Source organism: Perca flavescens, chromosome 12 (genome assembly GCF_004354835.1).
Source record: "Perca flavescens isolate YP-PL-M2 chromosome 12, PFLA_1.0, whole genome shotgun sequence".
NCBI lineage: Eukaryota > Metazoa > Chordata > Actinopteri > Perciformes > Percidae > Perca > Perca flavescens.
This window is the reverse complement of record NC_041342.1, coordinates 19,350,665-19,366,518: the sequence shown is the minus strand read 5'-3', so window position 1 is coordinate 19,366,518 and position 15,854 is coordinate 19,350,665. Positions and strand designations below refer to the sequence as shown.

General features: G+C 37.9%; 1 protein-coding gene across 4 annotated transcripts in view; it reads left to right on the top strand.

Annotated features, from left to right (window-relative positions):
• The first annotated feature begins 923 nt into the window (after nt 1-923).
• The window catches only part of LOC114565062 (myosin IXb), a 29,652-nt gene continuing 14,721 nt past the window's right edge, over nt 924-15,854 (top strand). Inside the window, exons 1-13 of one of the 4 annotated variants that reach the window (XM_028592884.1) lie at nt 924-1,020; nt 1,407-1,523; nt 1,863-2,708; nt 9,620-9,714; nt 9,921-9,983; nt 10,284-10,383; nt 11,179-11,279; nt 13,264-13,387; nt 13,728-13,817; nt 13,934-14,050; nt 14,582-14,716; nt 15,130-15,251; nt 15,671-15,812. In XM_028592884.1, the coding sequence (XP_028448685.1) occupies nt 1,929-2,708; nt 9,620-9,714; nt 9,921-9,983; nt 10,284-10,383; nt 11,179-11,279; nt 13,264-13,387; nt 13,728-13,817; nt 13,934-14,050; nt 14,582-14,716; nt 15,130-15,251; nt 15,671-15,812 (1,869 nt within the window). In that variant the 5' untranslated portion in view covers nt 924-1,020; nt 1,407-1,523; nt 1,863-1,928. Of the gene's footprint in view, nt 1,524-1,845; nt 2,709-9,619; nt 9,715-9,920; nt 9,984-10,283; nt 10,384-11,178; nt 11,280-13,263; nt 13,388-13,727; nt 13,818-13,933; nt 14,051-14,581; nt 14,717-15,129; nt 15,252-15,670; nt 15,813-15,854 lie in introns of all 4 variants that reach the window. The other 3 variants (XM_028592883.1, XM_028592885.1, XM_028592886.1) reach the window with 3 other exon arrangements.

Here is a 15,854-nt window from a genome sequence, read left to right as displayed (position 1 = left end):
GGCTGTGGTTTTATTGTTTTGATTGTGTTTATTGTATTGTTTATTTTTTTTGGTGAGACAAACAAATTTCCTGACATGGTAGAATAAAGTTATATTCTATCCTATTATAGTCTATTCCAGTTTTTTATATTTTCTGTTGTGCTCACAATAAAATATTATTGTAAGAGTGTATGAATGACATTATTAGATGATTAATACTGATGCATCAATGTGTAAGCAGCATTTTAATGTTGTAGCTGCCTGAGGTGGAAGTAGTTTTAACTACTTCTGAAATGTTAGGTGCCCAAACAAGACAAAAAGGTTTAAACCACTAGTTTAATTTAACACTGTGTTTTATAAGCTTATCATACTGTATGCTCTAACCCCTAACCCTAACCCTATTCAATTTTAATCTAAAAGGAATTACTTACTATAGCTGTCAAATTAATATCAAATAACATTTCTTTGTCACATACACATTACGTGTCTTTTGTGCCATGCTCTCCTTGTGACTGTGACACCAACAAAAATCTCTCTCTCTCTCTCTCTCTCTCTCTCTCTCTCTCTCTCTCTCTCTCTCACACACACACACACACACACACACAGAAACAAACACACAAACAGGCCTGTGGTTGTTGTATCAGCTGACACAAGAGGCCCATATCTGGCCTTCTTTTTTATACAATGCATATGAAATAGAATAGGTAAAATATTTTACACTGACGCAATAAAACAGTAGGCTATGTTTCAAATAATAATGTAGTGGAATAAAATACAGTGGAAAAAAAGTACGATAGTGGGGTAGAAGTAGTGAGAGAAAATGAAAATACTCATGTAAAGTACAAGTACTTGAGTAAAAGTACTTTACACCACTGCCTTTATGTGATCAAATAAATATACTCTGACTTTGTGATAACTGAAACTTCCACCAGGGGATGCTCAAACCACACAGCTCACCCATCATCATAACACATTGAACTTCTCAGTCGTAACCATAGACTGTATATGGTCGTAACGCTCTCTACTAACTTCTTCTCCTCGGTAATGTGAAACTTTCCCTTTCTCTGTCACAAATTTCTGTGGAGTTTTTTTCATCAGTTTTATCTCCTGTTTGCTAAAGTGTGACGTCTTTCAGGTCAGTGAAGGGAAAACCATTTATTTTTACCTCGTGGACGGGTGTGTGTGTATGTGAGCCAGTGTGTGTGGAGAAATCTAGGAAGTAACGTCAGCCTCTACTTAACTCTTCGACCAGGACGACGCGGAAGACGTTAATCCTACATTTCTCAAAGAGGCTGTGATTTTTAAGTGCGATAATGTCGCTGCTGGGAAATATCAAGTGTATATCCAATATCTAATATTTAATCATTTAAAAACTGCTTTAATTATTAAAGCAGTTTTATTGGCTCACCTTTTTTTGGAAAACTCAGGTGAAGAAACCCTCAAATTGTGGGATTGGAGATTGTAGCGCCAGAGATCTTCCTCCTTTCTTCGCTTTCAGGAGTATTTCGGCTTTTAAAGATGGAATGAGCAGGTCTTCTTGAAAGGTGAGACTTATTTTTTTTACATTTTGGTCTTGTTTAACACTTGTATTTGTCACCTGGACTGATGTTTATGTGGGAATTGTGATTTGGATAAGACGGAAGTGTCGACTGTCGTTGATACAGAAGGCATTTACATGTTGATACAGTTGGTGCAAATGTGTTTTTATGTCCTTTGCAGAAGTTTTTGTACCAGAAATAATGCATTTTACTGTATTTAGTATATTTGAAATGTAAGTAGACTCAATCTTAGATCAACAAGGTGCTTTTACCTTAATTCCTGCTTTCTTTTCTTCATTTTTAACTGGCATTTGGTTACATTATACAGTATGTGTGTTCCTGCAGTGGATGATGGCAGAGAGGCGGGGCACTGAGTTAAGCTGAAGCCTGCCTGAATATCTGAATATCAGGATGAACACTACAGATGGAGCCGGGCCCCCTGAACAGGATGGAGAGGTCCGTGTTGTGCAGATCTACCCCAGGCTGCCCCAGGACACAGCTTCCTACTGTCCCCTGCAGGTCAGTGGTGGGGACACGGCAGAGGCGGTCATCCACAATGCCGTGGCCACTCTGGGTCTGGATGCCAGCCAGACATACAGCCTGCTGGAGGTCAGGAAGAACAATGGAGAGGAGAGGTTGCTGGAGGCTGGGGACTGCCCTTTGGAAAGGGTCCTGCTGTGGCCACCCGGGGCACAGAGGTGGCACCCTCAGAGCCAGGGGCACTACTTCATCCTGCAGCACCAGCAAGCCAACAATGGAGGCAACCAAGCAGAAAGCAGCAGAGAGGACTATGATGACCTTTGTAACCTCCAAACTGTCACTGAGAAGAGTATTCTGGAGGCTTTACGCCAGCGCTTCTACAAGCTCAAAATCTACACCTACGCTAGCAACATCCTCATTGCCATCAACCCCAATACGTTCCTGCCTCTTTATTACAATCCCAAGTATGTCAAGTTGTACGAGAACCAGCCACTGGGCAAACTAAGCCCTCACATATTTGCCATAGCAGACGTGGCCTTCCGTGCCATGCTGAACAGGCAGGTTAACCAGTGTATTGTGTTATCTGGTGAGAGTGGCTCAGGGAAGACTGAGAGTCGCAGTTATCTCATCCACTGCCTGACTGCCCTCAGCCAGAAGATGTACTCCAGCGGGCTGGAACGGACCATCCTCGGGGCTGGCCCGGTGCTAGAGGTAGGTCCCTGTGATGTGAAGCTGGCCACCTGCTAAAAACACTTGACACCCCACATCTGTTGTAGCAGCCCACAACTTTTTAGAGGCTATATGACTTCTCACGATCTGCATCAGATATCATCAAATATACACAGTTATCATCAGTCTCTTAAAAATTCTTAGAACAAGGGCTAAAAAGATCAGTCAATCAACAGAAAATGAATCAACAACAATACTGGTTAATAGTAATTTGTCGTGCAAAACTGGCTAGGATTTACTATCCTTATTATCATTGCAAATAGAATATCTTTGGATTTTATTGTTAGTTGGACAAAGCAAGCAATGTAATGACGTTGCAAAGGTCCTGGGAAGTTTAGATAGGAATTTATTTATCTTATATTGTAAGTCTCTATCCCTTAGAGAATTATAAGCCGTGGGGGGCTCTAGCTGTCCCTTTTTTTTTATGGAGAGAGAGAGCGTTGCGGTTGCTGTACTCAGAGCAGACCGGTGTTGCCAATCCGAGCAGAGAAGAAAAAAGTTGTAAGGTTGTCAAATGGTAGTAAATATACAGTTTAGGTTTCAGTTTGTCCATGAATAAATGCTGCGGCTCACCAAAGTCACGATCAACTTCAGCCCTGGAGGCAGAACAAAGTACCACCTGTGTTTCACAGTCTGGAAGCTGAAGCAGCTCTGTTTTCCGTGAGACCAACATTTGAGGCTGTGGCTGTGTCATAATTGTCATTAGACGTAACTTATGTCTGGTCTGTTTAAGAAAGTAACATTAATTCATTAACTCAATAACGCTTCAGATGAGTTATTCATAATTCATTCAACACATTGTTAAAAAAAGGGTGATTCAAGTCTCAAATTGTTTTTCTCAAACATATCTTAACCATGTCATATGAAATGCTACTTCAAAACCAGTTGTTGGTTTATTTAGAGAATGATTATCTCGCTGTTCTAACCATCTGATCATGTGCCTTCGCTGCAGCCTGCAGTGAGTGACATGAAGCAAGACTCTGCCATCCTGACTTCGTAGACTCATGGTGATATGAGTTTGCTGATCAACAGATTAGTGTGGATGTTTTTCTTGCTCTAGGCCAGGGTTCAGAGTCTAACTGAAACTGCTTTTGACTCCTACAAACTGCCCACTCTTTTTATTCTTTTATATCCTTTCTTTAGACCTGTTAATCATGTCTGTTCAAAAACAGAAGTGCCAAATAAAGAATATATATATATATATATATATATATATATATATATATATATATATATATATATATATATATATATATATATACATGCATGCATACATACATACATACATACATACATACATACATACATACATACATACATACATACATACATACATACTTTTTACAGGCCAAAAGTTTGGACACACCTTTTATTTTCATGACTATTTACATTGTAGATTCTCACTGTAGGCATCAAAACTATGAATGAACACATATGGAATTATGTACTTAACAAAAAAGTGTGAAATAACTGAAAACATGTCTTATATTTTAGATTCCTCAAAGTAGCCACCATTTGCTTTTTTTGATAACTCTGCAAACCCTTGGTGTTCTCTCAATGAGCTTCATGAGGTAGTCACCTGAAATGGTTTTCACTTCACAGGTGTGCTTTGTCAGGGTTAATTAGTGGAATTTTTTCCCTTATTAATAAAAAAGCAAAGGGTGGCTACTTTGAAGAATCTAAAATATGACATGTTTTCAGTTATTTGACACTTTTTTGTTAAGTACATAATTCCATATGTGTTCATTCATAGTTTTGATGCCTTCAGTGAGAATCTACAATGTAAATAGTCATGAAATAAAAAGGAAACGCATTTGAATGAGAAGGTGTGTCCAAACTTTTGGCCTGTACTGTATATGTCAGCACCATGTGTTTTGCACTTCCTGCAATAAAAAAAACAGTAAATCAGCGTAATCAACATTAACCACAGAAAAAGCGGTGTGATCTAAGCAGGAAGGACTATGTGGTCATTTACTGGTAGGACAAAATGCTACAAATGACATCACACATTGACCAGTTTAAATAAGAAGGCAGAAAACCTGTATCCTCCACGCTGAATTTTGATTATTAGAAATATTTTTAAATATCAGTGTTTGCATAGTTTGCCTTGTGACGTTCCTCTGACATTTTGGATTGTTGTGAAGCTCACGTATGGCCTTCATTCCAAACACCCCAAAGAGCAAAGCAGTGTTTGTCAACTAGGAATTCACACATCTTTTAAACTTCAGTTTCACTCTCGCTTATTTATGGTTAAAAGTTCTCTTTGTTGGCTACCAAATCAGCCAGTAACCGTGTCAATGAGTAACAGGATGACACATTTACCCACATTTTTATGTAATGTGTGCTTTCTTGTTATAATAACTGACTTGAAACTAGGCCAAATGCTTTTTTAGGGAAATACTCCCTCTCCTTGGTACTTACCAAACATTGTCGTGTCATTGACGACACTTGCAGTATTTTTCTTTTTTCTAGGAGTCTGTTTTTGATAAACGAGAACTGACAACAAATCTGCAAGTGGAAAGCAAGTCATTAGTTGGTTTCAGTTCATTTAAAATACAAAACCTATTGGTTTATTCATGTTGTTTTTGAATGTGCTGCTTGTGGATCTTTGCTTCACACCAGTTAAATCTGTTCCAGCTACCAATATGGGCAAATGTTATCTATCCATCAATAGACCAACTAACCTTTTTCGCATAGGACCCTGGCCTGTTACTAATCACACCACACCCACAATCCCAAGGGGCCAGCCTTCTGTTAGAGAGTGGCTAAATATGGATTCTTCCTCTCTCTCTGAACGAGTCTAACAAGTTTTTCTTTGAATAAGCAACAGCTTACATATTGTTCCTGTTAACTGATCTTCCTTGGGGGGGGGGGCTGATAGGCTTTCAAATGAGGCAGAGATTTGGCTCGATGGGAGAAAATGAATCAGAATACTTTATTGATCCCCTCAGGGAAATTGTTCAGTTGCTCACAGTCAAATTCAAGGTAAAAATAAGAGTCATAAAAGAGCGAGTCAATAAGTAGTTAAAGAAAATTAAAGTAACATAGCTACAGTGCAAGAAATAAAAACGTTACTAAAGACCGAGATCCTGCCACAGCAGTCAGCCTAGACCATGTACAAGTGTTTACACCTTAACGGAATATCAAAGGGGCTAGCCAGACATATTGACAGGATGCCTACTCTAGTGTTGAGTATGTTGTTTGGGGGGTTTATGGTTCAGTAGTTTGGCTGATTTACAAAATGCCTCCTGCCATCATAGGGTTTTACTCTGTGTCACACCCTGAGATACTTTTTATCTGGAGTCACAAAACCGGGCCTTATTTTTCTTTCCCTAAAGCTTTTCAATGTTATTTCACTTGACGTGAGTAGGTAGCAGAAACTGCACATGATTATGAAACTGCAGCTTACTTATGTATTCAATGCCCCTTTAAAATGTTGTAAGTAGTGAAAATCTCAAAGTATCTTGTAAGTTGTTTCATTTAATCAGGAGATCTGCAGTCAATAGCCAGCAGGGGACTGCATATTGTTTTTATTAAGTATGGTGGGTGGTTGTTGCTGAGCTCCACAGGGGAAATTTGCAGGGCGTTGTCTTTGAGGGAACACCAGAGAAAGAAGAGAAGCAGGAACGTGTCAGAACAGGCTCACCCAGGCCTGCTGTCAAACCTACGCCACAAAGTATATAACCGCCTCCTCTCTCTCTCTTTGCTTAAACCCTATTCTCACAAACGCACTCTTTCTCATCTCCCTTTGTTTAGCTGTGTTTCAATTCAGTAATCACGGATTCTCTGAGGTGTACATTTCCCAATGTTTTCTTCTTCTGTCCGAATTGTAAGAGCAACTGGAGCATATTGTTTGCAGCCTTCAGAACCCCCACAATTTATTTTGCACCAGTTGCATCGGTTGTTTAATGCAATGTTCAGGTGGTCCTTTGTAACTTACAAAGTCAGGAAATACCGCATGATCACATCATTTATAAAAATTCACTCTTTAAGTTACCTGGTTTAAACACATAATTATATGCAATAGTGATGATTGGTCAAGTAGACATTGCTAAAGAGTCCCAAACTCCATTAAACTCCAACTCCGTGGTTTGTTCTTTTTAGCAGCCTGAATGACTTTGTAGTTAATCAGACAGCAATACAAATAAATTGATGTTAGATGTATTAGGGCGGAATCTAACAACTATTTATTATCAATTAATATGTTGATTATTTGTTTAATCAATTAATGCCAGAAAATAGTGAAAACGGTCCATTGCAGTTACCAAGACTCGCAGGTGACCTTTTCAAATGGCTTGATTTTGCCAGACAGCAGCCCAAAATCTAAAAAATCCAAAATTGCACCTTGCACAATAGGTTTATCTACATCCTATCTTTACTAGGGAAACAGTTGTACATTTTTACTCCCCAACTTGTACATTAACTTTATCTATATCTGTTGAATCAGTTATACATTTTATTTCCAAATTGAATATATTTTAAATATTGCTTGTGTAGTATTCAATTATTATTTAAAGTATATTGTTTCCTATTTTTTAATGTATACTCTCTATGTGTGCTGTGTCTGATATTTTTGCTGCTGCAACACCATTATTTCCCATTTTTTTTGGGATCAATAAAAAAAAATCTTGTTGCAGTTTTTTGCAGAGGCCAAATTCTTGGTGATATACTTTTTTTTTCTTCACTACCTGAATGCATCATTTTTAGTTTTTATCTCTGTTAGGGAGGAGGAGCAAGTTCAACCTAGCCTTCTTCGTGATAGTGTCCCTTAGGATCCCACCTCTGAACTAGGACGTGGTAACCATACACTGGTTTTACAGAGGTGCGCAGGATAGGAACATTCCAGCAATTGAAAGGTTTACCTGCCAGCTTGCGATCAGTACAATATGCTGCTCACTGTCTACGTAAGCATTGCTCTGGCATGTTAAGACATGACGCTCAGCATAGCTCACACTGGAATGAGGGAGAACCTTAGTTACAGTCTCCAGTCACAGAATAACAATCCGTGCAACTGTGAGATCAATCATTACGTTTCCTCTTGGGCTTCAACAAAGGATTATCTTAATCATTGATTATTCTAGCAGTTTGTTTTTTGTTAAATTGTTTAGGTTCACAGATGACTTTAAATGGCCTACTTTGAACAACAGTTACATTTATTGTAAAAAATAAATGAAGGTATTTCATTTGTTATGATATGAAACCGAAAAAAACTGAAACTCCTCACATGGGAGTTGCCGGAACGAGCTAATGTTTGGGTGTGCTTACTTGATTAAAAAAAACTAGAAATGATCAATTAATTTGTTAAGATAGCTGTACATTTTGTGGTGGTTGACTAATCAATCAAACAATTCTCATCAGCTGATTGATTTATCGTTTACCAAATTATTACATTGGAGCAACAGTAACGGTTTTCTAGAAGTACTGCAGTAGAGAAATTACTTTTTTCACTGAAATGTAACCGACCCAGCAGAATAAGCAGAGCAGAAAACACCACTGAAGCCAGAACTGTGTCTTAAGTGAGAGTAAAACTCCACTCTGTTTATCCAGGAGCCTTATTGAGAAAAGGCTGATTGATGAATATTTTATTTTAAATGCTTGTGGCCACTTAACCATGTGAATAATTGATGGAGTCATAGTTCAGCTAGGTGGACTGAAACATAATGCGGTGTTGCAAGTGAATTAGTAATGCTGATGTTGTGGTAAATAAGATGGTGGTCCAGTTGTTAATCTGAAAATATATCATAGAAAAAAGAGAGAACATTGATTATATTTTCAGAAAAGCAGTGCATTACTGTTTGGTTTTATACAATTTCTTTGTTATTTACTTACACTTACTAACATCAGTTAGAGAATACCTACTAATATTGTCTTTGATTGTTTTTTGTAATTTGTCTTAATGCTGATTGATTCTCAGATGTTGTTACAGACACATGAGAGTGGCTTTGCTTGCGTTCAGAGTAAAGCTGCAACAATTGGTAGATTATTTAGTTAGTCGATCAACTTTCTAATCAAATTAACGGCAACTATTTTTAAATTGATTTAATGATTTTGAGTCTTGTTTTTAGAAATTCTATGGTTTCAGCCTCTCAAAATTTGATTTTTTTCTGGACTTTAATTATAGTAAACTTAATATATTTGGGTTTTAGAATGTTAGTCAGTTAAACAATCAATTTAAAGACGTCCCCTTTGGGCTCTTGGAAGTTGTGATGGACATTTTTCACCATTGTATTACACACATAGACCAAAGATGAATCCGTCAAGAAAATAATCAACCCATTAATTCAGGGGTGTCAAACTTATTTTCACTAGGGGCTACACTGGAAAAAGAGAATCCCACCAAGGGCCAGACATGTAAAGTTTATTTGTTTTTGTTCAGACTTTTTTTGTGGCTTTCTCAGGCATTTGTCCCCTTTATTGTAAATTTAGCAAATCAATGATTTTTTTTTTTTAACAACAACCTGTTTCTTAGCCTGAATATGAAAACTCTCAAATTCTGCTTTGAATGTCACATAATTGCATTTAAAAAAAACACTTTCCTGTGTTTTTGGTTTGGCGCACAACTAGGCGGGCCAAAATGTATTGTGAACCCAAATTGATATGCGGGCCGGATCTAATTCTGCAAGGGGCCGGATTTGGCCCACGGGCCTTGAGTTTGACACATGTGCATTAAATGATAATGATAACGGTTAGTTACAGCCTTAGTTCAGCGTTGGACCAACAGGATCTTCAGTGTTTCATAAGGCTGCTAACACAAACAGTCTCATGCCATCCACCAACCCAAGTGATTTATTTGATTAACATTTGCTATGTTTAGGTCTGGGGTGCCAGTGTCTCTGCGAAACAATTCGTCTGTTTATTTGAGTGAAAACGTATGTACGCTATGTTTCAAACAGGCCTTTAGCAACGCTAAGACTGCAGAGAATAACAACTCCAGTCGCTTTGGGATGTTCATCCAGCTCAACTATCTGGAGAGTGGTGTCATCAGAGGGTAAGACATCATGTTTTATTTTTCTCACCAACCTTCTGTACTCATTTAGTGAATTTTCAAGGCTTCTGCAGTACAATTTATCTTGGTTGGTATATTTGTTACATTTAACACAATTTTTCTTCCTCTGGCATAATTGCACAATGTTGGCAACCACACCAAAGTTTCACAGGCTTTGTTGACCTTCTCGTCTTGTGTGTCTCTTGCAGGGCAGTTATTGAGAAGTACCTACTAGAAAAGTGCCGCCTGGTGTCCAGAGATCACAAGGAGAGGTATAATGAAGACCCACAGAAACACTCCTAGTTCACCTTTGATTTCTTATTCATACATTTAAAATCCGGGCATGGAAATTAATACTTAACTGGTACCAACCTTGTTTACATTGTCACCAAATTGTACCTGAACGCTGACCTCTAATATAAGCCATTAAAAGCAGACAACCCTCAAAACACTTTGGATGAGGCTCTGTGTAACCCAACTATCTTTACACTGCTGGATTAGTAAATAGTAGAGTTGAAATAAAACCTAACGTGAGCCCTGACTGTATCGACGCTGTGACCTCTGACCCGCAGGAACTACCACGTGTTTTACTATCTGCTGGTGGGTGCGTCCAAAGACGAGCAGGAGGAGTTTCATCTATTAAAGCCACAAGATTATCTCTACCTCAAACAGGTACATTTGATCCACACACAGCAATAGAGACAGAGGAGCATGAGTATAAGACATACTGTCATTTGTTATCAAATGGGTGGAAAACCAGTGGTAGATGTTTTACAGAGACAGGCCCATAATATCTACAATCTTCTCAACTGCACTTTAACTAGGCTTACAGTGCACCTGCTTTCCCTCAAAATCATGTTATTATATTGAGAATTTAATCCTGATACCTTTGTTTATTTATGTCCTTTTTAAAATGCTTTTGTTTAATAAAACCCATGGTGTGGACTTTAAAAAAGAAAACGTACTAACACCACAAATGGTTGATCTGTCTGGATAAAGAGCCTTTTGTCCATTTTGTTTGTTTTTAGTAGCTCTTGATTTATGATTTATAGTGTTCCAGCTGCAGTCTAAATTCATTCTCATGACTAACTACTGTACGTTTTTGTTATTGCTTTGCTCAGATGTTTAGAAAATAAATTGATAAAGCCTTTTAGCTCAGTCGCAGCATCATTTGCTGTCACTCATTGAATTTTAACATGTGTGTCCCTGATTAATCAGAAAGACTCCGCAACAAAACTGTCCTATCAAAGAGAAACCAATCTTAAGCTTTTGAAACTCAATTAGAGGTGTAAACACACCCTAGAAAATCTAATATAGTAAGGTCATTTTCTTTATAGAGAACACATACAAATAAGATAAATCAGATAAAACCCTCAAATATAAACAAGAGAATGAATGAATTGCATACACCTCTGTGGCTGTGCTTAATATTTCTCCCCTTTCTCCCCGTATCTGATTGTTCTCCAGGAAGACCTCCTTATAGATGATGAGGAGAAACTTGGGCAGGAGTACAAGAGGCTCCATCAAGCTATGGAGATGGTTGGCTTCCTGTCCTCCACCAAGAAACAGTATGTATGAGTTTGATAATGAACAACACAACTGGAATGCTGCAGGCTGGAGTCAAACTAAACAGTGTAACTATAATGACCTTATAGGGAAAACTAAACAAAAAAGTTAATGGACCTGCAAAACACTTTGTTTCTACAAAATAAATTACTTCTTTTTTTTTTCTGTCAGACAGGAGATTTTTCATCAAGAACACAACAGCACATGCCAGAAGGTTAAGATTGTCTCAGGAATGTATATTATAACAGTAAAGCCCACTCACTTAGTCGCTTTGAAAGGGTGAAGAAAGATCAGAATTACAGAAATATTTGAAAGACAAATATTTGCTGTACACGGCCCGACAACATTTCACTGGGTTACAACTTTTACAGTGATGCTGCCCAGCTCTCAGTTAGTTGTAGCAATCTAAAAAATGGTGTAGGTAGGCGAAGAATTTTTTTCTTTAACTGAATGCTGTCGAAGAGTTTCTGCTTTCTATACTGGTGTCAGTAACAGGTCAGAGCTTGTCAAGGCAAGCTCCAAGCACCAAGCATGTCAACAACTGCCTGGCTGCCTCAAGACATCGCATACACGTTAAAGTGCTAGCAGCATAGTTTGTAACCTGTTCAGGTTGGTCCTCCTGGTGAATAACCACACTGAAGACAGTAACTGTTAAAGCGAGTAAATCTACAGAGTAATGTACAGTTGGAAACGTAACATTAGATTAGATTCAAAGTAAAGTCCATAAAAATAAAAATAGCTATGAAGTCTGTTAAATCAGATTAATTTTCCTTACATTAACAGTAAGTTGAACTAACTGTCTCTTGAACTGCATGTACAACTTGTTCGTAGGCTTTGTTGCCTAATGTAGCTGATGAGATATATCAAAATATAACAAGACTAGTATATGGCTGGACCGTGTTTGGTCAATGTTTTAAATTGTTACAGGGCTAGTCAGCAGATGTCTATAATGTAAATTCCTGGATACAGAATTTTCATCTGCAGCTTTCTCTTGTGGTCCCAGTTATATTTGTTCTGAAAGTGTATTGGGTGCACACTAGTTTTACATTATCAGCAACATGACCCCTAATGTTAACTATGTCAAGATACAATAATGCTAAAGTGCACAAAAAACAACTTTGTTACAGAAACGAGAGTAAATGTAATTTGTAACATCCACCCCTGCTTACTACGCACACACTACGCTATATGCTTTAAACGCCGAATGTTTGAAACACAGATGCAGGAAAATGTAAATTTATACAGAACAAAACAGTGGCATCAAAAAATTAGCTATTTTAGAGCTTCCCCTAAGTGTCCTGTATACGGCTTTCTGGGTCGAGGTTTTCGGGGATATTAACAAACGCCTTGCACAGCGGCGACAACTGCCTCTACAGTACTAGATGTGCTTTGTAGAAGGCAACACTAATATGTTTACATCAACACAGCAATGTTAAGCTGTTGAGTCGGCTAAAAATGCACTAGTTTACACATCAGCTTTGTGTTATTACTGACATACTGATGAACTGGCAGCAAGGTTATAATAAACCGCAAAAGAAGTGTAAATAAGATACCAAAAGATACAGATGTCAGTTTAGAGTATGTGTGAGAGCAATTATCAGTCTCTAAAAAAGAAAAAGTTAGAGCGTGTTAAACTGAAGCCGGATTTGAAGGCCAAAAAAAATACAAAACAAGTCAGTCAGATTTGTTGTTAAAGTGGATATTGTGACTTACGCCCTTCACAGAATATACCTAAAGCTGTGGTAGGCACTTTATTTTTGGCATTGTTGGGCAGAAATTCTGTCATTCTTTCAGCATATTGTAATTCAGGCTTCAATAAGAGGCCTCACTCTACTTCAAATTCTGTCTTTTTTATTATTCTACCTACTGCAGCTTTAAGTAAAACACAGCAGTGCAACTGAAAATATACAGGGAGTAAAAATTCAGTAGATGCTTTTCAGGCAGAAATAAGACATCGGTTTGTGTCTGTGTATTTCCACTATGCAGCATATTTTCCATCCTCTCTGCCATCCTGCTACTGGGCAATGTGACATACAGACTGTCAGAGAACACTGAAGTCCTGGAGGTCGGACCTGATGAAGTTTTGTCCACACTTTCTGACCTGCTCAAAGTATGTTCCTTAAATGAAACGGTTGATTTTGTATGCTAACTGCTAAATCATCATCTGAAATTATTATCACTAGTCTATGTTGATTTCTAGTGTTCAACAAATACCCTGTTCTTGATGAAATCCCAGTAGCTTGAGAATATTTTCATCTCTAGCAGTGCAACTCCTAGAGATGAACTGCATCATCGCTACGCCTAAATGGCTGTCTGTATTGTTTAAGAACAAACGTGTTCCAACTTGTTCTGTTTGTCAAGTACAGTAGTTAGTAGCGATTTCCTTTGTGATTAATATATGTTACAATATTGTGGAACTGTATAACTGTTTGTTTTGTTTTTTTTCCTAGGTGAAAAAGGAGCTACTGGTGGAGACTTTGACCAAGAGGAGAGTAATGACCGCCAACAACATCGTAGTTTCACAGTACACTCTACAAGTGGTATAGAGTTTAGATTTAGTACTTATTTACTTTAAGTGGAATTATTAAATATATGTTCTTTTTTTCATTTGAGTTGAAGATGTAATTTTCTTCGTTTGATGGTTCTGTGCATTTAGGCCCCCACAGTGCGGGAGTCCATGGCCAAGTCTTTATACAGTGCTCTGTTTGACTGGATCATCCTTCACATCAACCATGCAATGCTCAACAGACGAGACATGGAGGCGTCCGTCTCTGTAAGTCACACAGGCAAAAACTGCAATATTTCCAATGGTCCTCCCTAAAAAAAAAAAAAAAAACTTCAATTTTAAAGTTAATTGGCCCACTGGAATATTTTTCAGATATATTTAAATATAACAAAGTATCATCAATTAAATGTCATTTTTCTATTACAAGTCTTTAAGTGCATTGCTGTACAATGCCGAACAGGGGATTATAAGATGTCTGTGCACTCATTAGGGGTGCATGATATATCGACCCAATGTCATTATCGCGATATCACGTTGCGCAATATTATATCGAAAGTGTCGCAATAAGTATGCAATATTTTGTTTATTTTGTGGAGCGCTGCGTCGCAATATCACATTTTGTCCATATCGTGCAATCTGAAGTCAAAGTTGCATTATTGATCAACAATTCTTTCATACATATATACATAAGTTTAGCAGTAATGTGCAGACTGAATGCAGATAATTAATAACATGATCATGTTTTCGGTGTTCTGCCTTTTTATATGTTGGTTATGAATTGTCCTGTTTTGTTTTTAGTGTTTGTCCATCGGTGTCCTGGATATGTTTGGATTTGAGAACCTCCAGACAAATAGCTTTGAGCAGCTGTGCATCAACTACACCAATGAGAAACTGCAGTATTACATAAACAAGCACATCTTCAAGCTTGAGCAAGTAGGTTTTGTCTTTCATGACATTCAGAGGTGGTTAGTTTTCATTGTTTATCTGGACTCGGCATGGGCGGCACTTTTTGATTGAATGGTCCTATTGTCCTTCCACCACTGTGCCTGCAGAAGTCTTAATTATCTGAAATTATGTTATCAAAATTACGGAATTTACATTATTTTACAGACAGACCTACTGCAGTGTAATACACCATTAAGCAGTCCTTTTAAGTGTTTCTTGGTGCTTTACATTTTTTTTATATTTTTTTTAATCCGTTGGCATTTAGAAGTCTTAAAACCTGCAGGCACTGTATGTACTGTTTGACTGTTCCTAATCTTTTTTTTGTCAGTACCACAGAGCATTGATTTACATTTACTTCCCGGTGTAACCTAATTCTGTAAATGTGATTAAATATATTCCAGGAAGATTATGTGTCAGAGGGCATCACCTGGCAAAACATTGACTACACTGACAACACTGGCTGCATTCAGCTGATCAGCGAGAAGACAACCGGACTGTTTAACCTGCTGGATAAGGAGAGCAAGTAGGTGAACTTTGCTTGTAACATGATCCCTGCGGTGATTTGTCACACTTAACATATTTAATGGTAATATTATACAGGTCAAAGATATCAAGGCTTTTGCAAAATACATTTCAATACAATGTAGGGACAAACTGGTCAGTCCAGTTACTCTTACAAAAGTCTCAGGGCAGAAGAGCGGAATAATTCCTTTTTTGAACAATAAATGACAAACACCATTTGTTCTGTGTCAGCTGACCAGTCATGACAAGAAATCCAGCTGGACTTGTGTATCATCATATCATGTCAGCAAGTCAGCATCATTTGCCCAGTGTCATTTCTGTTGCTGTTGACCTGCTGTTGACCTAAGTCAGTCTAATTTTCTTTCCCATATACCATATGTTGATATTGATATTCTGTCCCTCTCTGTTGTGTATCCTCAGCCTTCCTAAGGCCACAGATGAAACCCTGTTGGACAAGTTGAAGCAGCAACATCGGGACAACCCATTCTTTGTACCTTCCTTGAATACAGAGCCGACTTTTGTCATTCAACACTTTGCTGGAAGGGTTAAATATCACATCAAGGTGGAGTATATATTTCCCACACTGCAAACATATTTGTTCTAC